The sequence below is a fragment of the Pelmatolapia mariae genome, linkage group LG23 (genome assembly GCF_036321145.2).
Source record: "Pelmatolapia mariae isolate MD_Pm_ZW linkage group LG23, Pm_UMD_F_2, whole genome shotgun sequence".
Taxonomy (NCBI): Eukaryota; Metazoa; Chordata; class Actinopteri; order Cichliformes; family Cichlidae; genus Pelmatolapia; species Pelmatolapia mariae.
In genome coordinates this window covers 44771405-44796860 of record NC_086246.1, presented here as the reverse complement: position 1 = coordinate 44796860, position 25456 = coordinate 44771405, and the positions used below count along the sequence as shown (strand labels likewise).

Sequence of the window (25456 nt, the reverse complement as noted above, 5' to 3'; positions counted from 1 at the left end):
TTAGGATTTTTCTACTGGTTGTGCATTTCTTTATAGTACACCTCCCCTTAAATGTCATTCAAGGGGAAGCAAGCAGAGGGAATCCTGCTAACTGCCACTCTCTCCTCTGCTCCCACACAATGGCACCCAGTTATTATGCTATAAGTGTGCATGTGTTTGTATGTTAGCGTGTGTGTGGTTGTGGACACTCTTAAAGTGGGGTTGCGCTGAAAGTGATGCATAAACAGTTGTTGATTTTGATGTATCACCTCCTCCTGGTCATATTCTAGTATTCCTCCTTTGATTTTTACAGTTTTTCCACTGTAGCTGTGCATCAGTGGTGAGTACAGGGAATATGATGGAGAATAATAAAACTCAAAGGATCTGCAAAGACAAAATGTTCACATTTTCTTCTGGAAGGCTATTTTGTGCTGTGTGTGTGTGTGTGTGTGTGTGTGCAGTGATGGGTTGTAATATTGACTTATTGCATTAGATGGTCTCTGTGCTTCATGCTTGCACTCTAACTTCACCCTCAGAGAAATAACGGGATCAGATCAGACTGAACACACAAACTAAAGCGCACACCCACCCACACACATGCAAACGCACACAGTAATGGTTGTGTGAACACAAAATGTTTTGGCTCTTGCGTTGCTGTTGTGCTTCTGGGGTTTTGTGTTCTTAGTATTGTATAAAATTGCCATTTCTGTCCGTCTGTCTGCAAGCCTGTCGGTCTTTCTGTGTCCATTTGTCAGCCTGCAATCCTTCCTGTCTCTCTCATGGAAAGCTTTTAGAAGCGCCAAAGCTCTAAGATCCAGCAGGCACAGTTTTGAGGGCCGTGTGAGGGATTAGGGCTCGCTCTCTGCCAGTGGTGTGAGTGGAGCGGCTGAGCAGTTGGCAGCACAACTGAAGTGAAGGGAGGAGGGAGTGGAAAGAAAGGGAAAGTGGAAGGGTGGGGTGCTCCGAGCCAAGCAGGTGGGAGCAGGGTGTGAGGACAGATAAAGAGGAGAAAGAAAAGTTGTCAGGCAAGAGAGGGGAGAAAAAACATTCATATGTGCATTCACCAAAGTCATCTGTGAGCCTCTGCTTCCTGCTCTAAGCCCCTGATGCTATCCCAGTGCCACTGTGAAGTGCGTATGTGTGTGGCGTGCAGTCTCTAAATTCTCTAGAGGCACACATGACAGACAGACAGACTGTGTCTAATATATAGGAAATGGAGCCAAATATTGCTCAGATTTATGAGAGTGGACTATTTCTATTTTTCCCTCAGTGTGTGTGTGAGAGAGCGAGAGACTGAATCTAAGATTGCTCTTTCCAACCTCACTGAGAGCTATCTGTGAAACTGAGTTCCCACAGGCAATTGCAGCAAAGGAGCACACACCTGCGCATCAGTACCAGAGCACGACTACACAGTTTAAAGTGAGAACCTTCGGGATTTCACTCATAGTAGATTTAATAACTTGTGTGGTTATTATTGTAGTAACAGCTTGAGTTGCTACTGTGTCATTATAAACAGATATCTGAGCATGAATATGCCAAATCTGCAGAGTTTTGGTAAAGAACTTCCCAAAATGTATGCAAGTGAACAGTTTTTGTGTAGATTAAAAGAGGTACGGCATGCTGAAATGCAATCTAAAAAACCATTAGCTATTGTCTGACACTGATTTTTTTCTAATCATCTTTTTCTAATTTACCTGCATTCATAAACGATGCCCGGAACAGGAAATCTTGGAACAGATCTTTACTGGCTTCAGTATAAGCCCAGAATTGCTGGCGTCGTCTCCAGATGCTAATTAATCAGACTAGCCAGTGGTTTCCCAGATCGCTCATTCATAAACCATACGCATAGCAAAGAGTTAGCCTCCAAAAGTAAAGCCAATGTGGACGTGAACCTGTTTTTTTCTCTAAATGGCCAGCAGGGGCAACTTTTATGAGGAAATGAACGTACTGTTAACTTGATTTGTGACCTTATTTACTGTCCTGATGAGTTAATGGTCTCAGTTGCTAGTTTCACTTTGAATACAATGTGTTATTAATTTTCTAAATAATAGTTAAGAAGTAAAATAGCAAACCATGGTAGGCTAACATATGGTTGCCAGTTTGCTACCTTCTAAATCTGTAGTCCCCTCCTTGAATCATCACGTTGACGTGGTGGAGGGATTTGCATGTCCAGTGATCACAGGAGATATGTTGTGTGGGTCAATCTGCCCCTGGCCCAAGGCAAACTGGTTCTGGGTGAGGATCTAAGAGTGACCCGCTGCACAGAATAGAGTCACCGTGGTTCCGGTCCGGCCTGGAGCCAGGCATGGGGTAGGGGATTGAGGGTGAGGGTCTGGTGGCTGGGCCTTACTCCCAAGCAACCCAAAGCAACTGCATGCATCTGCCCTGCTGTGCACCCACCACCCACAGGTGGGGCTGTAGGGATTTCGTTAGGGCTTTCAGTGAAATATAACCAAAGAGCGACTGCAGAGAATTTGACCAAAGAAGCCAGCTGATATCAATGCCACATTATTAGAAACACTGGTATACATGCATAAACAATTTCCTCTTAATGCTTTAAAAGCAGACAGGACATTTCAGTTAGTAAATGGTAGAATATGCCGGAAACATTAAAAACAATACGAGTAAACCAAATTGAGATTGCTATAAAAATGCCAATAATAAAGAATGTGGTGGTGGTGCTATGAAAATCAGTAACAGAACTATGTTATACTGCAAACATCCAGCAAAGGTGCACTGGACCCAGGACTCAGTGCTGTTAAACAAAAGATCTCCACTATTTGTGGTATTAAAAAATCTTACAGTTTTTAACTGAGTAGTTTTTATTCACGTAAGACAAGAATTCAAGTCATTTTTCCAGTATTAACAAGTAAAATCTTAGAAAACTACTTTTCATCCAGACTTCATCCTTAAGTTCTTTATTGCTTATGATCCATGATGTACAAAACTAAAGAAAAATCTAAAAGAAATGGCAAAGGAACAAAAAAACATGATACACAGTATATCAGCAGGTCTGTCAGAATCTAAATCAGACCCCCCCACACACACACGTACACTGGGGACTGTGCTGTCGCCTTTGAGGACATCTGCAATCTGCAGCTTCAACAGCAAGCCATCACAGCACCTCTGACTTCTAAACAGCACACCAACGCTGCTTTCTCGGGCAGTAATTTGTGAATTTTCCAGCCACACACAGAGATACATCCTCACACACTACATGTGTAAAAACATGATGAGAGGAGGGGAGAAGTTACAAAGAAGCCCCCTCCTCTCTTTCCACGCTTGCTTTGATCAGCTACACCCAGAACAGAGTCCACTGCAGTGATTTTATCAGTAATAATATATTAAATTGTTTCCAACTCCTTTCCACAAACTCATGCTCATTCAGTAGATGCATTAGTGCCTTTAAGATGAGATTCATAAGCCAAAGTAGCTTCCTACCAAACATTTTAAACTTCCACTCGCCTCTCAGCTGATTACACAATCTGATGGTGCTCACATGTGTGCACAAAACAGAAGCCCTCTTAGATCAGTGATATTTTTACCCTGTCCTGTGCTCTGCCCTGTGACGACTTCACACCAGTATAGCGCCTCACCTTTTGGCACACTGACTGACTCCCCTGTCCTCTGACCTAGTGCTGATAAAGGACTCACATTTTCTGTCTGCTAAACAGCTCTATATTTGTCAGCAGCATAAAACTGACAATCAGCCCAGCAAAACAGATGTATGCACCAAACAGAAAGTGCTGTCTGCAAGTTTAGGTATAGGTTGTGAGGTCATGCCATGGTAGGTCAAATGCCTTTTTATGAATGTGATGAAACATAGATACCAGCCTTCCACAGGTCCTTTTAAAATCTGCCCTGACAGCCTAAAGATTTAGCAGATAAATTATAGATCCAGGTGTATCCGTGTGTCTTTGTGGGCTGGCGTCATGTGAGAGCTGATGACAGTGTCGGATTGAGAATGAAGGGGAAGGATAAGAGGATGTAGTGATGCATGGTAAGCGAGACCAAAGCAGGAGTGTTAATGTTCTCAGGCTTGCAGCTCTGACTTTAGTGATGCCCTTGAGATTTATTGTGCATGTAGGAAGATCTATGTGTGCGCATGTGTGTGTGTTTAAATGGGAGGCAGCTTCCTGTGATTGAGTGAGGGAGGAAGCGTGTCTGTGAAGATGTGACAAATTTCCATTGGAAGTTAACCTCTCATTGTAAAAAAAAAAATAAACAAATGAAAAAGCTGTTGTCGCTCATCTGCACCCACATTAGGATATACTGTTATGATCATAAACCAAGCCACAAAAAACATAAACATGCACTCTTTCACACACTCACACAGTGACGCACATGCGTACATTCTGCCAAACCCTCTGGAGATTCATCATTTAACCGTGCCCATTCATCCCGGGCATTTGGATCCACTTAGCCCACAACATCAATAAAAGCCTGGCTATCAATCAGTCTTTCAATACAGCTGCTAAATACATCAGTCAGGATGAATTCCTGCTTCACATGGTGACCCCGCTCTTGCTCAACCCCACCTCTATCTAAAGTTTTATTATCGCTAACCGCCTATCCAGTCTCTGACAGACAGGGTGGAAGCGGAGCAGGATGAAGGAGGAATCGGTTTGGATCTGTCTGTGCTCATGAATCACTCATCCACGCTGCTAACAGAGATGCTCTATGATCGCTCTGCCCCATTTAAACACATACAGTTACGCATACATGAACACACACAGTAATATCACTACTACTACTGCTCCAGAGGCACACTTCTATTCTGACAGTTGGGTTATAGGCTGCAGCCCATCTGCGTACGTGATATGGGGTCAACTAAGTGATATGTCTAGCCACATAAAGCAGAGTCATCCGTGGATGTACCACTGAGTCAATCACCCTGGTGCTGTCTTCATGTGCAGCCACCATGAACACGCCCCACTTCTACAACTACAGAGCACGGGAGAAGTTTGGCTTCAGGGCTTTCAAAAGCCATTTTCACACGTGCACACACAGAATCAGGTCGGGACGTTGTCCAAAGCTGCCTTTTCTTACATGTAGGAAATAATTCTTACTACAGAGGAATACTCTGTGCAGATTAGCCTTAGGTGCTATGAGGGTAGAGCGTGCACGAAGCAGCAGATCAACTTGCTCACGGTCAATTCACCGCACAGTTGCCTACGCTTTTCTCACGTGTGCAATTGGACATCACACAGACACACAAGGGAGCATATAGTGATTGATGTGACAGGGTTAAACCTTTATACTCTCACATTCACCTCCGTCAGTCTATAAAAGCTGAGGGCTGCAGTGCATGTGTGAAAACAGCTTAAGAAGTGGCTAATGTTGTGGCAATGTGTAATTTAACCAACAAAAGCATCTTTTCTCAAATGCAACTAATTAAACTTTGACTTTAAGTTTAAAATAATAATTGAATACTTTGCTCAAACTCCAGACTTCCTGGGTGAAAGCCTGACAAACACTGTCTGACTTTCACAACAGGCATCCTGCCACAAAGAGAAAGACAAACTTCTCCCACGTGCACAATAGCAAGATGGAGACTACGGCAAGCAACTACTGCAGCGCGACTCACGGTGTGGCAAACCATATACTGTACACACAGAAACATGAAGTCAGACATACACACAGTAAACATGAGATTTGACAGTCACTTAGTGTCACTATAGGTAGACTTCTCCTGTCTGTTATTACAGAGAAACGAGCTTTGGGAGCAACTTAACATCAGGCTGAAAAGCACCTCAGTCACTGTTCTGCACAGCCCCTATCTGAGTTGGAGACGTTGGGGCAACGGCACGTAAAAGCACGTCTTTAAATGTCAAGTGAACCATCCGCTCTAGTAAGAAACAGCAGGAAATGACAACATCAGATTTTTGTGAAATACTGGGGAAACTGTAGCTACCTTCAAATAAATAGGTGAAATTAACACTATTAATTCAGCACATTTCCCAGAATGTTTGAGTAGTACTTTTTAAAAGGGTCGAAACCGTTCTGTCTTTTACAACTTGTGTGATTTCACTTTAACATCTTTTAATCTGTCTTTGTTTTGCTTTCCTTTAGGTCAACATCAAGGATATGTTGTGGAAACTCATTCTCAAGATGTCACAGAGTGTTTCAGATTCTTGCAGACATTTTTGGTCCCAACACTCCAAAAGGTCTCTGGTCAGGAATTCCGGAAAAAATTGGGCTACAAATTTGCATTACTGTCTGGATATAGTAACCACAAAGTCTGATTTTCAGCTGGTGTTAAGTTGCTTTGTAAAGGCACCCTGTGCAGTTTTCTTGTCAACAAAGGGAGTTATTTTTTTTACATTCAAATAAATTCATTTGCATCTATCCTCTAGGCTTATATAAATACTTATATAAATACCTGCCGACTTAAGACATGGGCATGCATTGATAACTAGAAACCTTCTAGTTTTGCTTAAAACCCTCAGCACGTTATGTGTCAGCCAGTACAGCAAAACTGACAAATGTCCCAAAGAAAATGTTGCTCCATAGCACCATTTACCATTTAGACAGCTCCACAGGGTGCCTTTTAATGTTAAGAGTAACACGGCAAGCTTAGTTGGACCACCTCTTTGTTCTTTTTTTGTACATTCACATTATTTTGACAGTGTCTGACATTGTTCGATCTGTTATGACCCAAAATGTGTGTTTGTTCTCTGTGGACAGATTCTGTCTATAGGAAACAGCGGTGACTGTAGAATATTTCAAGTGAGTTGCCTTAAGGCTTTCAGGAAAATCACATTTAAATACGAAACTAGATCCCCCTTTAACTTTGGAGATAAGGCAAAGCTCTCGTTGTGACTCCCAGTACCTTCTTATGTATTTTGTATGATTATACTGTGTGTGTGTGTGTGTGTGTGTGTGTGTGTGTGTGTGTGTGTGTGTGTGTGTGTGTGTGTGTGTGTGTGTGTGTGTTTGAATGCGTCACTCACGTGTCTTGTTTTACTGGGTGTTACTGAAGAGTACTTTACATATAGTATAAAGGTACATCCACCCACTCAGAGAAACCAGCAGCTCCGTAGACTATCTGTGCAAAGTGTGTGTGTATGTTTGTTTGTATGTATGTGTGTATGTGTGTGTGTGTGTGTGTGTGTGTGTGTGTGGTGGTGGTGGTGGTGGTGGGGGGGGGGGGTTATTGCTCTCAATAATCTCAGAGGTCGTTCTGTTTCTCCTGAAGTGAAGGCATAGTCATCCTTATTGCTGTCTCTGTCTGTCTCTCTTTCTCTCTCGCAGACACACACTCACACACGCGCGCGCAAACACATACGCATACACACTCACTTTCTTATATGTTAAGGAGCATATTGCAATATCTAAATCTGTAACAAAGAGAGACAGGCAGATCTTAGTTCATAGCAGAGCCTTTGGTCTCAGACTCCTCTCATCACTTCAAGTTGCTCCTCTCTGTCTTTTCTTTCTTCCTCTTCCAATGTTGTTTCACATCAGTCTGTCACACTTGCATGCCAGGCTTGCTCAGATCACCATTCCCCTGGTTCCCACCACCCCCTCCACCTCCCCCACCTCCACCCATCCCTCCCCTTTCGTCCTCGTCATCGCTGTCCAGTTCCTCGCTCTTTCGCTTGCTGTAGCGTTCGTACAGCACCATGAGCACGCCCATCACCCAAGCCGACACCGTGCCGGCCGAGAAGATGACAAAGCCGATGGCGATGAAGAAGAGGTAGTCCCAGTAGCCCAGGCCTTGGTGGCAATCTGCCCGCAACTGCATGCCGACCTCCGCCAACCGCTGGCCAGCCAGCTCCGGAGGGTTGTGGCAAACTGTCTGGCCCTCATCTGGAGGTGAAGGAGAGAAAGAAAAAGAAGAAAGAGAGCGGAGGAGTAATGAGAGAGGAGATTAATGAGGAAAGACATATCATAAAAGAGAGCAGTGGCAGAGAATAATCAGTGTGTGGTTGAGGATGAAGGGCAGAGTATCGGGAGAGAAAAGGGGAAAAAATGTAATTACTCAGGAGAAAAAGGTATGCAAACATCAAACGCCAGGATCCAAACAAACAGCTTTTTAAAAATGCACTGATAACCTTTGTGATAAAGGATCCCGAGAGACACAACAGATTTCCTCTGAGTAATGGGGGTCTTTGGTGTCTAGGGCACGGGATCATTGATACGCTGCACACATACTCATGCACATGTATGCAAGGAAAGGTGACTTGACTGCAAGCCTGGGGCACATAAACGCTCCCCTACGCTTGTGTACACCATTATACACCAACAAATCACTATGCACTGGGGAGAAGATAAGGAGACGAGTGTTTTCTCTGACAAAACATCTGCTGCTCGTAATGGGGAAAATGATAATCAGCCGGAGTAACTGTCATCCACACAGAAAAGCAGAAACACTGACACTTTTAAAACAGTAAATGACTTATTTATGGGGTTTAAGATTTAACAAAAGAGAGGTCAAAGGTTAGGGTCAACTACTGAAGCCAGATAGGTCCCAATCTCTTTGTCCGTGCTTGTCCTAGCCTCCTTGAATCAGTTCATTCTGCTACAGTGAATTTGCATTAGCATATACAGTACCCTCGTGTATATCAATTAATATGAACACACCGCTAACAAGAGAGAGGGTGGAGGGTAGAGGGACTCGCTCTGCATGCATCTAATAGTGTAATCAGAAACAAGAACAGTATGCGCTGTTTGCTATCAGTTCATCTGACTTTAGAAGCACGGCTAATTCCCATGCTTCTTCATTCCCACCCTCCCTGCATGCTTGATTCCATTTGTATTCTACATAAAGGGCAAGAGCTTTTTGTGTGTTTTTCTTTTTCTTTATTCCAAGCTGGGAAAAACGAGAGAGATGAGAGACCGAAAAAGAGATAGATGGGCAAATCGAGATGGGCACTTTTAAAAACCGAGAGAAAGATAACGGCACAAAACAGGGACGGAGGGAGAAAAATGCAAACAAATGCACAGAGAAAGAGTGTATGCACACACTAAATAAGAATCACGAGATAGACAGAACATAGAATATGAGCGAAGTCTCCGGCGCTCCATTCCTCTGATGGATTATTGCTGTTAACAGTGTTAATTAAACTGCAGTCATCTACCAATGAAGCCAAAGGTCTGGACATGGAAATGAGCAATGGGAAAAGAATGACTGGATATGATCTATACATCTCAGACTACTTGCCAGGGATTTGCAGAAGCAGCAGTTTGAAGTAAGAACTAGAAGGACACCCAAATGAACCTCAAACCTAAAGTGTTTTATTCTGCCCAAGATAACCACGAGACACATTATACTGGTGGTTAGAAAACTGGAATCAAACAAAGCAAACTTGGTGTTTTGAAAAAGGTTTCCCAAACCTGCTCGGAGGAACTTTCACAACACATATATCTGCAGTGGTTTTATGTTTCTGATCAATACAGCGTTGCTTATCACCTCCCCCGGGGGCTTTCTCCCACTCTTGAGAAGATGCTGATGCTGTTGTGTCAAGTCTGCTGCATGTGTCAAGTGATGGATTGGTATTCTTCTGTAACCAAATAGCTTTGATGTTTTTCTCTTTTTAACAGCTGTCCATGTGAGTGCTGAGAGTATGAGGTCACTCAGTTAGTATTTAACACCATAAAACAGGATTACTTGTCAGAGGTGCACAATTTTTCAGTGGCAAATAAACAACTGAGGATAAACTGAAACATATTCTGCATGTAACACTTTTTTTCTTCATCCATTTTTGCCTATCAATCAGAAAATAGACGCACAGAGATTTTACATCGCGCCTCTCTTGTCTCTGCTCGCTTCCCCTTTAGAAGTAATCGTAGAAGTGATCGGCATGAAAAAGAGGCCTGATTTAAAAAGCTGGGAGAGAATACTGAGAGCGGACAAATACAGTGGTTGATGCTGAGTGTTCAGTGGGCGCAAAGGGCAAGATTATATACTTTATTATTACATACAGAAATTATGCTGTTTGCATTTTACCACACTGGTAGTTTTGTAAATGGCATTAACCTTAGCTAATAGGCCAAAATTGGACCGATGGATGACATTTACTGCTGGAAATGTGAAAGTAAAACAGGCGCATTCCTGAATGTAATGAAGAAATTCTTTTATATTTCTCCTTTGTGGAAATTAGTTATCAGAAAGCGTTGGAGAAAGCAGGGACAGGGCTCTTTAAACCCACCCAAACAAGACTTTACTGGCTCTTCGAGGATTGTTCTCCACTAAGACACTAAAGACGACACCTGATTGAAATGAATCATGGCCTTTGTCTGTTGCAAAGGACTTTTGATGTCATTCAGTAATTCACTATTACAATACAAAATATATATAGGCCTTAAATAGGCTGTCTGTGAACCCAGGGGATCAGATCACCATTGCTGCCTCCTTTAACTGCTGCCCAAGCCACAATGCAGCAGGCCACAATGGCACATCTACAGGCGGTGGACCCACTTGTTTGGGCTGCGTCCAGCCGAGCTCCATGGATAAAGGTTTGACTACCCTTTGGGATCCCGGTATCTACTAAGGTTTTTCAGGCATTTCTAACTGGGAGAAGACCCAAGACATGCTTGAGAAATTCTGCCTCTTAGTATCGTTGGAAGGGCTGCAGCAGGAGCCTGAGGACAGCTCAGGACAAAATAATCTGTGGAGGAAGTATGGAAGGTCGGTTCTGTTTTTATTTTATTATTTTAATCTGCTTGTCACTAATCTTTTATCCATGTTACCTTATTTATGTTGAAAGGTTTTCATATGTTGGAAAACTGCACTAAACTTCCTTATGTGTCTTCACTGTTCGTGGCTGTCCCTCTGTCATCGTCTTCCACTGTTTCTGGCCCAGTTAGCTGGTCTGCTCTGTCTCATTACCTTGCCAATCTTGCCTCGAGGCTGGTGTGAGGATTTGTTTTCCTGCGTATATGAGGTGAGGTATTTTCTTTTCTCTCTTGCAATGTAACATTCGTAACCGGATGCTGGAACAGTGAGGTGCAATCAGAGGCTGTGCAGACTCACAACAGCAAACAGGTCCCTCGGGGTATTTGGGTCTCGTTTGTTCTTCTTCCGTCAACATTTCATGTGTCTTGTAACAATTCAAACTCTGGTCACAGTTCTTGGCTGCGTGGTACTGCTGCCTGTTCTTCTCTAAAGTGTGATGAAAGTCAGTATACTGATTGAGCGTGCTCCACTTGTATTCCTCTGTGTGCGTATGAGCAAAGTGAACAAACAAGAACACTGTCTCACACTAAAACAATCCTTCAACAGAAAACTCTAATATTTAAACAATAGATAAGCATGAAAATACGATGCATCTGCCATCTTCCTGTTATTTAGTGTTAGCTGTGAAGTTAACAATAATCAGGCAGCCTAATAGAAGCAAAAGTTAAGTCTTACTTTGGGAAAACGTATTAAATTCACATGACTCTCTTTATTGTCTTCCTATTGATTTTATATGAAAAGCAGCCCTTTTCTCATTGATTAAAACACAATATGATACAGATCAATAAGATTTACTGGCAGTAATAGTAATTTGGATCTGCACTTTTTTCATAAACACTAGGTAAGTTTTAGTTTTTTACTTGCAAAGTGCCATGAGTTAGCGCTTGTGAATTAGCATTAAATGGAAGAAAACTGTATTGCATTTAATTAAAATGAGCAAGTATAGGAACTTAATGAGTTCATCCTAGCACAAGACATACAGTGGGGTAAATAATTCTTTGACCCCCTGTTTCATTTTAATGGAGAGAGGCAAAATATCAACCAAAAAACTCAAAAGAAAAACCATAAAAGTTAAAAATTAATTTGCAGGTCACTGAGTGAAGTAAATATTTGATCCCCTACGACCCAGCCAGAATTTTGACTCCCACAAACTGGCTGTATGCCCTTGTAACACCCAGATTATAATGAATCAGTCAAATAATTACAGAGACTCCTGATCTATTTATGACCACACCAGTGGCTTCTTCCAGCAGAAAAACCCTCCATGTCACAAAGTTAAATCTTCTCAAACTGGTTTCTGAACATGAAAATTAGCCCACAATAATCAGTTATCAATCCAATAGACTAATTGGAGATGTGCATCATGGGTGTAAAGTGGTCAGCGAGTGTATATAGCCTGTTGTACTTAATCTAAAGTGAAGAGTTTTAGACTGTAACATGGTGTGAACTGGGCAGGTGTCATGTGTAAGGGCTTCTGTCAAAAGCATACACAAAGCCTGATGTTAAACAAGAAAGGTGCAACTTTAATGTAAATTTTGGAAGAACATGACCACAAAAAGCACTGCAGAGTTGAGCAGGATTTACCAAAGTTGAGCAACGAGTCAAATAAGTAAACAATGAGATAAATAAAAATGCAGGGGATCCCCAAATGGATGAGAGGCAAAGATCAAGTAATGGCTAAACACAGACGGGGAGAGAAAAAGGATAAGCCACAGGTGGAGGGAAGGGAGTAATAAGGAAATAACTTTTAGAATAAAACAGGTAATAGGAACGGATTACAGGAGAAGCCATGACAGCAGCTATACAGGGTGGTTAAACAAACAGGTAATATTGCCAGTTGTTTCTGTGTCGTTCAACAGGAAGACGTCTGAATTTCCGACCGCAAATACATTTATCCTGTACACTTGTGGCTACGCTTTGGAGATAATTCACTGCCGCTTCCAATCCCAGATAAGAGAAAATAATGTTGAGTATTACTGGAGAATACAGGAAAAGGTGGCAGCCTGGATGATTCACTCTGCGTTCAGTCTCTCTTCACCGTCTGTTTCCTTGTCACTCACTGTTTTCTCACTCATCCCATCACTCAGCCATCACTCTGGCAGCATGCCCTTGACATTTTCAGTAGTTGTCCCTGTTTTTCACAGTCGCTATTTTTCACTGAATTTTGTCTTTAATAAGATATGCGCTGGTACTTTTGGTGAATGTAGTTAAAACTGTTAATTTTCTTGTTTAAAGTCCAGCATTTTAGGCATTGTAGCCATTCTCTCCGGTTAATATCTAATCTGAAGACTGTTTCATTAAAGGTCCAGTTATAGTACCCATTCAGTACAGGTGCTAATTTATTTTAAACACACCTTTTTGAAAACTTAAATGTGTATAAAAGGGTGTTACTTGCAAACTTGTGCTAACATTTGCTCTTCTTTCCATTTGCCTGTGCAGTTAACCTGCTCATTGTCTCTGTTAGGTCTAATTGTTGAATGTTGCCATTGTGTTTCTTAAATTTGTACAGTCTTAGTTCAAGCAGTAGGATCAAAGCCATTCCTTTGATCCTAACCACCTCTAACCACTTTGTGCTGGGGGAGGTTTTATTGCAGATACATCCTATGTGGAAGATCTGCTTCTTTTGATGTAAACTTCCTGCGTTTACGACCCTTTGGTCAGCAGGAGGTAACACACACACACATTCTTACCTACATACAGAAGTTCACACATATACATATAATGCCTTAGAACTATGTGGGCGTTGCTTTGCTGTGTTTTGTGTGAACTGTCTCTCAATAAAAGGCAGCGAGAGGAGGCCGGATTTGGGGTCATTTTCGTGCTGGACACAGATGAGGCCTCCCTTGCGCAAGTAATCGATCGAACGCTGTTGCCTTGTTTTTCTTTCATGATGAATAAGTCTCTAGAACTAGCGGGGTTTGTGGGAACAGACCCAACAGTCTCATTAAAACTTCTCAGTAGGTGCAGCACTTATACAATTCTGCAAAATGAAACAAATACCCCGAGAGCTAAACCAGGGGTATTTTCAGGTTAGGGACCGTGTGGATGTGCATGAGTGAGGCTCGGAGAGAGAGAGAGCAGAGAGCGAGTGTGGAGCACAAAGATAAAGAGATGTGTGCCTGCGCTCTTTGTTCCTGCAGAGTAGTTTGAGTGCAGTCTAATTCCAGCAGTTTCAGGACAGTTACTGCAGCCTCGAAAAATTGACAGTTTGCATGCTCACTGCACTGCAGTTTCCCCATTTCTCAAACACACCTTAAACAAGCTGCAGGGCAAGGCATACACACTCATTATGACGTAGTGTGGCCTGAACCCGGTGGTTTCATATTGCCCTACACTTAGATTCTGCAATATGCAGTTGGTAAAATGTTATTGCTGTCTGGTTCTTGTTTTCCTGCATGGTGTACATCCGCCTATTTTTTCATACCCTTTACCCAATTACTTCTGCTGTGCATTCCATAACGTCGCCGTGTTACCATAATGTCATGTCAGTGTGCTAATGACCGGACACAAATCCCTGCAGCTCAGTGACACCTGGCCAGTGCTTATAAGGATAAAAATATCACAGGAGGAAATAAACATGAGCAGTCAATCATGTAACACCTTACTTTTTAAAATAGACAATCGGATATAAAGGCACACAAGCCCAAGACACGAGTAAGCACCTCTCTAAAAGCCTCAGATCAAGCAGAGCTTTCCAGGAATTGTGAATGGGAACTAAGACTTCCTGTTTTATTTGAAAGAGTGCACAATTTAGCAATCCAGTGACTATAAGCAGTGTATGTGTGTGCATATGCATCTGTAATCAGAGGTCATGAGTATTTGTGAGTGTCAGTCACTGAGACTGGGTGATACAGTCTCAGTGTCCAATCATCAGCTGGGTAGTTTCCAGGCTCGGTGCTGACAGGAAAGTGGGCTCATTGCTTCCCCGGAGGTGTTGCTAATGTGGGGATGAGATGCTGCTGAAAAATGCTGTTGACTCGTTGACTTCACTCTAACTCGTTCACTAGTCTCTGATGCTCACTCGCAGAAGACGGCAACGAGCAGTGGAATAACAACTGCTTTTTTCTTTTTTTTTTGACTGGACTGTGAATGCACACAAAACAAGAGATGCCTGTAGTTTAAAGGACCTTAAGACGCAGGTTATATTTCTGCATTTTAAGTTCATGCGTGCATTTACAGTATGTTCACATTACACACATGTATGATCAGATCTTTGAGGTATTACCCTGCAGGGGCAGAGATGCTATCCTGTGAAACAGGAGCAGAGCTATTTATAAACAGATTAATTACGCCAGTGCACATGGTAATTAGTACAGTTTTGGTCCTGTACATGTGGAAGCTGTAGATACGAGCAGCCTCTAATACCTTCAATCACAGAGAATTAACTTAAGTCTGTTTTACATATTTCTGTGTGTTTACACGCTTAGTGGAGGCCACTATTCAACCAGAGACCTTGACTGAAGCCTTTAATCAGCTACCCTGATGATACGTCTCTGACAACCCATTCTTCTGTATTGCCTTTATGACCTCTGACCTCCAGGTGGAGGAAGAGTACAGAATTTAAAGAATTATTTATGAATCAATAAGATTACAGTGGACAATAATGTCCTTAATACATACTATCATTCATTCAGGGATTTGTGAAAATTGAAGTTAGACCATACTGCAAAACCTGCAGATTTACTATCAGATATCACTGTGTTATTTGTTGTGTTATTTGTATATTATGATAATAAAATTGTTCCGGAACCATCACTGCAATTCACCAGTCTTGTTTTGATGTCTCAGATTTGTACCCAGAGGCAACATCATAGAGTGTGCATAGGTTCTGTAAAGTAACGCCATCTTGGCGTAAAACCTGAATTCTTTCTAATGATTAGTAGGAGTAGACATCTGTTAAATCACATTGTATAGAAGTCTAAGAGAAAACCACCCCACTGCTTCAGTGATTTTATGGCACCACTCACTAACTTTAAGTCTTTCTGAATACAAAATTATGTTAATTTTGTAAATCACGGGCCCCAGTAATGACAAGAAGCATGTTAAAGATCCATACTGCGCTGTTGATATCTGGTATCAAAAGGATCACATCAAGGGTTCAGAAAAAGGGCTTTGCACACACTGTATGGCTATGTCCACCTTTCATTCACAGTCTATGGAAAATACTAAAGTTGGCTTGTTCTGAATTGGAAAGCACCTCCATAAAGATGGAGCTGTGGTGGATGACTTCCCTATTTCAGTAGCCGGCAGGATCGGAGGAAGGAGGCAGCTGATTGAAGCAGCTGACAGCAGCAGAGTTCGAGGTGACAGAGAGACACCATAAAGTGCACAATAAATAAAAGTTTTGAGAGCAGCCATATCCGAGTCGTTCTGGGTCCTTTCACATAGCTCTATCGGGATCACCTTGTTGGTGGAAAAATATAAATGTATGCTTGTGTTTCCTTTGGTATTTTTAATAGGAGCAAATAATGTGTTTTTGCAACAGGCTGCAAGTAATAAAGTCCCTACAGATACAATTCAATACAGGTTATTTGCTACTGTGTAGACACAACACTGGCTCATGAGGTAGGCCCGTTTTTATTGTTGAATGATTCATAGGTTGATGTTAAGTTGCAAAAAGAAAGAAAAAGCATTCTTCTGAAATTGGTCAGGTATGGGGACTGAAAATGAGTGAAAAACAGTCAATTTTGAAAGAAAAACCCTTCAAAAAGCCTGGAGATCTATTGCTTGAGACAGTCTGGCTCATTGAAAGGAAAATATTTAAAAAACGAGGGGTGGATCAAGACTTTAGACTCTGCTGTACTTTTAATAACAGTTACACAAGATAAGACATAAGGAACGATGCATACATTATAATTTCCATTTAAAAAACGGAGACTTGATTTTTACTGCTTTACCTAAAATGCCTAGACATATTTAAATCTCCAAATTGTCCCAGTCATGCTCATTACAAGCCTACAAAATCCAGCATAAGACATTCTGGGGGCCCTCCCCTCACGGCGAAGCTCGGATATCTCACCGTTTAGCCAGCTAAATGCATCATACTGGGGAAGGCAAAGAAGACTAAGAATAGTTGACCTTTTCTCCATCACATCCACTAGGGCTGAATAACACACGCCTTCACACTCTTCTCAAATATGGCATTAGTCAGATTACCACCATCCTCCTATCTATCATTTCTCCATATGATCCCTTCTTCCTTTGGCAGAGGATGAGTAAAGAGAGAGAGAGTGAAGGTCAGATAGCAGCAGCTCCATCTCTCTTCTCTTTCCTCTATCTCTTATCACTGCCCCCCTCTTTATCACCTTCCACTTTTCATTCCCGCTCTAGCACGTTTGCATTTGTTCTCCTCTTCAGCCCCGTTTCCCTCATCTTCTACATCCTCCTATTTCCCTGAGTTTTTTTTTTTTTTTTGCTCCGTCATCTTCACACTCTCCGCTCTCTTTTCCAATTTCATTCTCTTGGCTTACATGCTTGGTTTGCCACACGCACGTGCACATACGTGCAGCATGTAAACGCAGTCATGCACATGAACTCACACACCTGTGCTATCTCCCTTCTGTGCCTCAGGTGATCACATCACAAACACACCCACACAAGCATCACATCAATCCTGCTTTCGAGCTCACACAGTAAAATGCACAGAGACATAAAAATACATAGAGGCTACACTATTGAAGGAGACCAGTTGAATTTGATATGCCTCTCTGCACCAGATGGGTCTGAGGAATGGTTCCAGCTGATAAATAATGCATCATCTACCTGTATTAAATTGAATCGATGCCTCCTTGTCATAATGAATGTTTTAATGGGTTTGAGTGACAGATCTGGGGCATAGATGATTGGTAAGTCCTCAATAGTCTGTCTGTTTTTTGTTTTTTTTTTTCATTTTATTTCTCCTTGCTGTACCCAAAGTTCATTTTAATCTCTTTGCCCGATTTATTATCCCTTTCTGTCCTTTCTCATTTTGTCCTTTCTTCTTTTCCTGTGTTTCTTCAGCTGCTCTCTCTCTCTTCTCATCTCATCTAATTTCTTCAGTAATTAAAGATTCGCTTTCATTAAAGTCAAAATCAGGTGCAATTTTTGAGAAACCTAACGTCTTTCTTTCACTGTGACATCTTTAAACTGGCTGACCTCTGTTTGTCTTTCTCATTTTATAAATATTTAACTCTTGCCCCATGCGTGGCCCCCCTGCCTTGGCTCTTTGCCTCTGGGCTCCCAGCCGTCCAGGGGACTGATGAGCAGCCAGAAAATACTTTCCCCAACACTGGAGTCATAACACTACAAGCTCTGCCAGCCCGAAGGCAGGACAAGCCACTCAGAGTCTGTGTATTTAGCTGAGACACTTGTCAAATATCACCCTACAGTGAGTACAGCAAGGCATTTAACAAGCTGAAATGTTATTATGACAAGAGGAAGTACATTCCCCGAGTACTGACAACTCATAATAGAGAATGGAGATCAGAGCATGACAGGTAAGTCAGAGTTGTTGGAACGCATGACCAAACAGACAATGTTATACAAAAATCTTCCTGAACGTACATTTTTCTTTTTGATCTATTGCCATGACAAACAAGACTAGTCCGAGACGGCACACCTTCAATTGAATTAAGTCCATGGATCCAGTCCATGGATTCTCTGATATCTTCTTCAGAGCAGCAAGGTGATCGCTCTGTTTTATGTTTTTTCAGTTTGATACGTGGTTGCAAAGATTTGGATATTCTCCCACCTTGCCCTGTCTTGCAGCTGTAAAAAAGTTTCCGTATCCACATCTATATAATTTCTCTGTTAAGCCACACTCCACTTTTAGTGAAACTGATAGATAAACAGAAAAAAAATCCCATTTCCTCTTTGCTGGAGGTAATACTTCATGCAAACCGTGGCGTGTGAACATCAGCTGCTTTGACGTGTGATTCAAAGCATCATTATACAGTACATGTCCCAAAAGCAGCAAATCATCTGCACCCGACACACTGTGAAGTGCGGCAAAGTGAATGAGTTATTATTATTGCTGAGAAGTTTGCCTGTAATGTAAGAAGTTATGTCCATGACTGACAAATGTCTCCGCACTACAGCGTTTTATGTGCACAACACAACAAAGTAACAAACTGAGGTTATTTTTCTCTCCGTGAATATCATGTTTCTCCCTAAAACTGCATTTATTTATTTTTTCTCTTGGGTGCAGCTTACACATGCCAGAAGTGGCTTTAGATGAATGTGGCTAACATATTAGTGAACAACTGGCTGTTTTTACACTGGAGTTGCACGCTTGTCCACCTGATGACTGATAGTCTGACATTTACTGTTTTTCCTTTCAGCTCTGATTTATTCATTTGCTCTATAAATATCAGGTTCTCTAAAACTCACTGCTGCAAAATGAACTGAAACTGATCTCCAGGCATTACCCCACACAGCCATCTCTAGGGCTTCGAGAGAATGGTCTGAAAATGAGAAAATATCCAGCGAGAGGAGAATGAACAGACTGCTGTTTATAGCATGAGAACAATATCTTAAATAACCACCTGCAACAACTGAGGAATGCACTTCAGACCTCGAAGCAGCAGAAGACCACACTGGGTGGCGTGCCTATCATCTAAGAACAGAAAACTGAGGCTACAATTGACATCACGACTCACCGAAATTGGACAATAGAAAATTAGAAAATGCCTGGTTTGATAATTCAATTTCTTCTGCAGACAGTAGGGTCAGAATTTAGTCTAAACATGAACACATGCATTAGTTGACGTGTTTCAACAGTTCAGGCTGCTGGTGGTGTAATAGTGCTGGGGAAATCTTCTTGGCACACTTCGCCCCCCTTAGTACCAACTCAGCATCCTTTCATTGCCACAGCCTACCTGAGTATTGCTGCTGACTAGTCATTGCTCTCCATCTCTTTATTGCCACAGTGTGCCTATGTTCTGATGGCTGATTCCTGCAGAAAAATGCACCATGTCACAAAGTTCAAATCATTTCAAAATGGTTTGTTGAACATGACAATGTACTATATTCAAATGACCTCCACAGTTTCCAGATGTCAATCCAACAGAGCACTTTTGGCATATTTGTAAACGTAAGGTGGTCCAACGCAGTAATAGCAAGGTGTACCTAATAAAGTGATCAGTGAATGTAAAAGAAAATAGCTGAAAGATGCTAAAATGCTTCACAGAGCTGAGGAAACTGCTGAGTTAAGTGATAAGTCTATGTCATTGTGGCAGGGGGCAGTTACAAAACAACTGCAGGAAAGAAAACCAACAACGCCACCAGGGGATTTTTTCAGCTCAGTAAACATTAATCTAATAATCCCAAATTATATCAACAATTAGTAACCAAAGCACACAGACTTGTTACGGGCAAGGCAAAGGTGTGACAGATGAATTTCAATACTTTATTTGTACAAGTCGATAACTCAAAAATAAGCGCTCCAACAAAAGAAAACAAGTTAAAAACCACACAAAAACCCACAAAATTTGTTAAAATATTACTTTATTATAATATTTATAAAAGAAGCCAACTACAGTCACAAAGCTAAAAAACATATTAAAGTACCACTCCAGGCAAAATAACTAATTAATACAACTAGCTGGGGGCCACTTGGGGAGACAATCTACACTGAGAAGGGCTCACTCAGGGTTGCAACCAGCTACTCACCAAATGTGTCTCACTGCGACTGATTTGTCAAATAAACTATTGAAATTAATCTGTCACACTTCTGCCTTGCCACTAATGAGTCTGTGTGCTTTAACTACCAATTTGCAAAATAATTAAGGTTTATTAAATTAGTATTTCCTGGGGTGCAAATCTGCAGGTGGTGCTGTTGGTCTTCTTCCTTCCAGTTCTCTTGTAACTGAAACCTCCACCGCCAAACCCCACGCCTAGCGCCATTATGACAGAACTCCTTCAATTTAGAGTCTAAATATTATACATGATTAACTAAAAGTATCTTTACTTCTTTTCTCTTGGTTAATTTTAGACCCTTTTTAATAACAGCAACTGTTTCACAATCACATTAAGCTTCCCTTTCTGAAAATATCATTTTATCTAACATTTTTTTTTCGAAGTCTTTCTTGACCAGGAAGAAATTTACAACATCAACCATAAAACCCGACTGCTTGCACCCCTAGCTCAGACTCGTTCTCTGAGACAGAGACTTTCCTGACGGTTTGTCTTTTTGCTTTTTTCATGACTTTACTAAAGAAACACATCCACTCCTCTCTCTCTCTTTCGTTGTCTCTCTTTTTTTTATGGCTGCCAGAGTCAAGTCATGTCAGCCTTTGTCAGTCACACATAACCAGCACAAACAAAAAGAAAAACTGGGTGACTTTCTTAAAAATGACGGGCATGTAAATACCTAACAACGACAAAATGCACAATATCTGTAACAGAAACACAAAAACAATCAAACCAAACTAAATTTGGTTTGAATCCAGGTATTAATTATAACCTTAAACATCATCATCAGCAAAACTGAAAACAATCCTGAATTTGTTATTGTGTCTGTCTGAAGACGAACTCTCACAAGCATCCACACTTGCATGCACCTGATTCATATTCACACTGAGAGGTAGCGACAGCTGGAGTCTCTGTGCTTTAGACTCACAGCCCTGCAGTCTGATCAGGAGGCATTCATGACCACAGAAACACAACTACATGCTCTAACACACACGCATGCTCGCTTGACCCCGTTCACTTCGTTAAACTGGTTACGTGTTTGTTTATGAGTGCCACGTTCATACTTGATTTGTCAGCCTGAGCGATGGAGGGTGTGCGATATGTGTTTCTCAATGAACAAAGTCTGAACTCCACTGATCACATTTCTAACTTTTATAGAGCGGTGTGATGATGAATGAGTGTCATTTCATAATTATTAACTGTTACAGGTGTGAGTGTTTTTAAGGCAGAGTGGCTCAGCTGTGGGTGTTGGATTGTGTCACTTACAGTTCAGAAGCTTTTGGGTTAGAAAATGTGTTCTGATTTTCCTAGTAACTATGCATGTCTGAAGGTGGATAACAACGTTGGGTACTTGCTGTCTTTATGTGGCCTTCCTCTAAAGCTCTGTGTCCCTTAATACTCAAATTTCCCATGGGTCCTGGCCTGAGGGTCCCCCTTAACCTCTAGCTTCCACACTAAGTGGGGTGAGTCACTCTATCTTTCACAGACAAACACACACGCTTCACACATGTACGTGTTGTCCTTAGTAAGAGTACAGGAGGCCAATTTTTTAGAGCATCATCATTAACCATCTGGACTGAGGGGCCCAACAGATACAGCAATGTGAGCTCCAGTACACCCAAGTGGGCACTTTGTTTGCATGTGTGTTCATTAAAGTCTGTGTGTGTGTGCAAGCAGGAGAGGCTGGTAAAAAAAAAGGTACAAAAGGACACAATCATCCTCTTAGCATTATCTCTGCCTTCAGGACTCAGATAAACAAAGCGGTGACATTGATGGGGATGAACACCAGCTGTAAGACAGCAATCCATTGTCCCGAGCGATAACCCATTTCACCTGCTTACAGTTAAGCTCAATTAACCTTTATGAGCAAAGATCACCTGAGCTTGTCCTCTCTGAGAAGGTCACAAGTCCACAAATTCTTCGTGGGCCATTCTTCCTCTATGTTTAAGGGATTTTACAGCTGAGGTGCTGATGCCTTCCAGGTAAGAACAACATGAGGCTGCTTATTTGTTGGGGTAAACTCAAGGTATTATTGAGACGTGAAGGGCAGTTTGGAGGGACTGTGTTGCAGAGATCAGCAGGGGAACAAAATCTTCAGATTGTTCTGACTCTGAGGTCAAACTCTTAGCTCTGGAGCCTCTCTCCCTCTCTTTCTCTCTGTGAGTGTGTGCTTTTCAGAAAGAGAAAGAGCATCTGACTGTGCATCTGTGCACACCTGGGGGAGGTTGGAAATATGTGTGTATACATATCAGAATAAAAGGAGAGCAACAGTGCAATAAGTGGCCCATCATCAGGAGCTAAGCCATCCACAAATGATGAAACCTTTAGCGCAAGGTCTTAAAAGTAAGAATAGTTTCTTTTCCAGGAAAGAGCAGCCAAACGCACAGTGATCACCTCACAAAAGACTGCTGCCAACTGAAAAATAAACATGCATATATGGACCAATTTATGTGTTGTGCTATGTTCCATATAAAAGTAAAAAATACATTATCATTTTTTAAGTGTTTAAAACCATCATAAATGCCCGCTTGTGTAGACATACAACCTCACCTTGGAACTTGTATCCCTCTATCTGCACCCAAAGGCAGAGGTCCTCTGTGTCACAGTCGCATCTCCATGGGTTGCCGCTGAGCCCCAGAGACCTCAGAGCAGGCAGGGCGATCAGGCTGCTAATGTTGAGGGTCGTCAGGTTGTTCCGGCTCACATCGAGCACCTGCAGAGCCATGTTCTCTGCGAAGGCATCCGGGTGGATCTCCCCCAGACTCGGGTTATCCGTCAGCCGAAGCATCACCAGAGACGCTAGGGGCCCGAAAGTCCGGTCCTCGATCTGCAGCAGGCTGTTGAATGACAAGTCCAGATAAGCGAGTTTCCTCAAGTTCCCGAAAGTGGACTCGGAGATTTCTGTCAGTGAGTTGTTGCTACAATCCAGATAGACCAGATCGGAAAGGTAGTTGAGCTGCAGCGCCGGTAGGTCCCCGATGCGGTTGTTCGAGATTATGAGCTGCCGGGTGGCCAGGGGGAGGTCATTGGGAAACTGGGTAAGATCCTGGCCAGCGCACTGGACCACCAGCTGGTCGTCGCACACGCATCTGTCAGGGCAACCGGCAGTGAGAGCCGGTGAAGGGGCCACCCCCATCACGAAGATAAAGAGGAAGAGGAGTCGGAGGGACTGGGCACTGGGCTCGGGCAAGAGACGCATGACGAGACCGCCCAGAGCGTCATGAACTCGGGCTGAGCTGGACCAGGACTCTCCGGCGCTCTCCGGGCATCCTGCATGGGTGTGAGTAGCTGGGAGAGAGCCGGTGAGTGTCTGGCTGTCGCTGCCTGAAATCCCGGCTGCTGTTTATATCCAGGCTCTTTCTCTCTTTCTCAGAAAGGCTATCGGTCAGTCACTCACACGCACGCTGGCGCACCACGCACGTCGCCACCAGACATCATTTCAGAAGGTGACCGCTTCTCGGGCTCAGTGGGTGAGACTTGTGCAGCTTATCGGACTTTGTCCCACCTGAGGGGACCAAAGAACCATTGAATGTTGTCGATCACTCCCTCCGAGTCTCATCTTTGTGAATTAGTCGACTCCATCAGAGAGCATTGTTTATTTAGTTTCCAAACAAATACCATGATTTACGCAAAAAAAATAAATAAATTAATTAATTAAAACAAATCCCTGAATCCTGAACGCAGAGTCCGCGAAATGTTCTCCGTGGAGACGCACTCGGCTCACATGTGTCCTTGACTGTGTTTGTCTGAGTGATGTGCGCCACCGTCCAGCAGTCAAGTCGTGTTTTTCCCTCAGGAGTGCAATTGAAAGTGCGTCCTTCCACTGCGCTCACTCAGCCCTGTGTGACCGTGGCTCACTGCCGCGCTGTACTGATGCTGTCTCGCTCTGTGCGCCCTCCCTTTCTGACTCTCCATCCGCGCGTATACTGCAGCTCTGCACACACAAAAGTCCAGTTTGTGGTGTGTGTGTGTGTGTGTGTGTGTGTGTGTGTGTGTGTGTGTGTTGGCTATGGGCAATTTGTAGTGGTGACGTCAGCAGGTGTTGCCCTCTTTAGAAAACCAGACGTCCAGAGAGCAAACCGTCCGACCATCCGGTGAAACTCAAAGAAGAAAAACGGTTTGCGCCCCTCCTCCTCGTGCCGTTGTGTGTTTGTGTGTGCGCGCATAAAATAATAATAATAATAATAATAATGAAAACAACTCAATCATAATCTTGTCTGAAAGCAGCAGTCTCTTAGCCATGCACAAATTTAACAGGCCTTATCTCATGTGGTCCACTGGCTAATTTCTCCCTTGTCTTTTCCCCCAGCGGCTTGTTGACAACATAATGCATTCAAATTGGATTGTGCGCGCGCGTAGTTATTAATTTTTTCCGGCATAGTAAGATTTTAATTTGGTCAGGCAGTCACACTCTCCCTTATCCACATGCCACACGTTTTGTTGTTTTACAGTTGGAAGGAAGTTGACAGGACGTTGACTGTCACCTCCCATTAGTGTCATTCAAAAGTTCACTTTCAAATGGGAGATGAATGAAGGAAAGGTGTAATGCAAAGCTATGTGACAGGTGTCAGAGATGGAAATAGTTCAAAAGTCAGAGAAATTAGGTCAAAGGCTTCTTCGTTAAGGGGTCACATAGAGGTATGGACTTCATCAATCCAACTGTAGTTAAATTGGCCGCAGCTCAGCTACAAATCCCCTTTGCTTCTAGTAAAAAAACAACAACCCTAAATTATATTTTAGTTTGTAAAAATATCTTGTCAGCTATCCAAATTCAAATGAAGCAATACTAATGCCCTGTAATTTTTCTTACAGGGAAGACCGTTTCACCCCAAAAACACTATCGCTATCCAACATATGTCAGGTCAAAGGTTAAGGGTTTAGGGCAGGACTTCCTCATTTGAGCTAGAAGCATAGTTAAACCACAGCAGGAGCTTAAACATGCATATAAGAAATAGCTGGTTGTGTTTTGTCAAAGGTGACTGCTGTCAGGAGTCTAAAATGTAGCGTAAATTTTTTGTTTCTTCTGAAAACATGAAGTGAGGAGCATAAAATGCCACTTTCAACAATCTTAAACGGAATTAACCCAATCTGGTATGAACATGAAACCAGAGATCAAGAGAGTCAGAG

General features: G+C 42.4%; 1 protein-coding gene across 1 annotated transcript; it reads right to left on the bottom strand.

The window, feature by feature from the left end:
• Window positions 1-5035: 5035 nt before the first annotated feature.
• On the bottom strand, window positions 5036-24005 carry LOC134620691 (leucine-rich repeat-containing protein 52-like). The gene is made up of 2 exons (XM_063466956.1): window positions 22880-24005; window positions 5036-7791 (listed from the first exon to the last, which is right to left on the bottom strand). Exons 1-2 carry the CDS (start codon window positions 23526-23528, stop codon window positions 7451-7453), a joined length of 990 nt encoding a protein of 329 aa, XP_063323026.1. The 5' UTR covers window positions 23529-24005; the 3' UTR covers window positions 5036-7450.
• Between the last annotated feature and the right edge of the window lie 1451 nt (window positions 24006-25456).

Coding starts and splice junctions, on each gene's coding strand:
- LOC134620691 (XM_063466956.1), bottom strand. CDS start 23,528: ATGCGTCTCTTGCCCGAGCCCAGTGCCCAGTCCCTCCGACTCCTCTTC. Junction 7,792..22,879: donor AGAGGGATACAAGTTCCAAG/GTGAGGTTGTAT, acceptor CTTCACCTCCAG/ATGAGGGCCAGACAGTTTGC.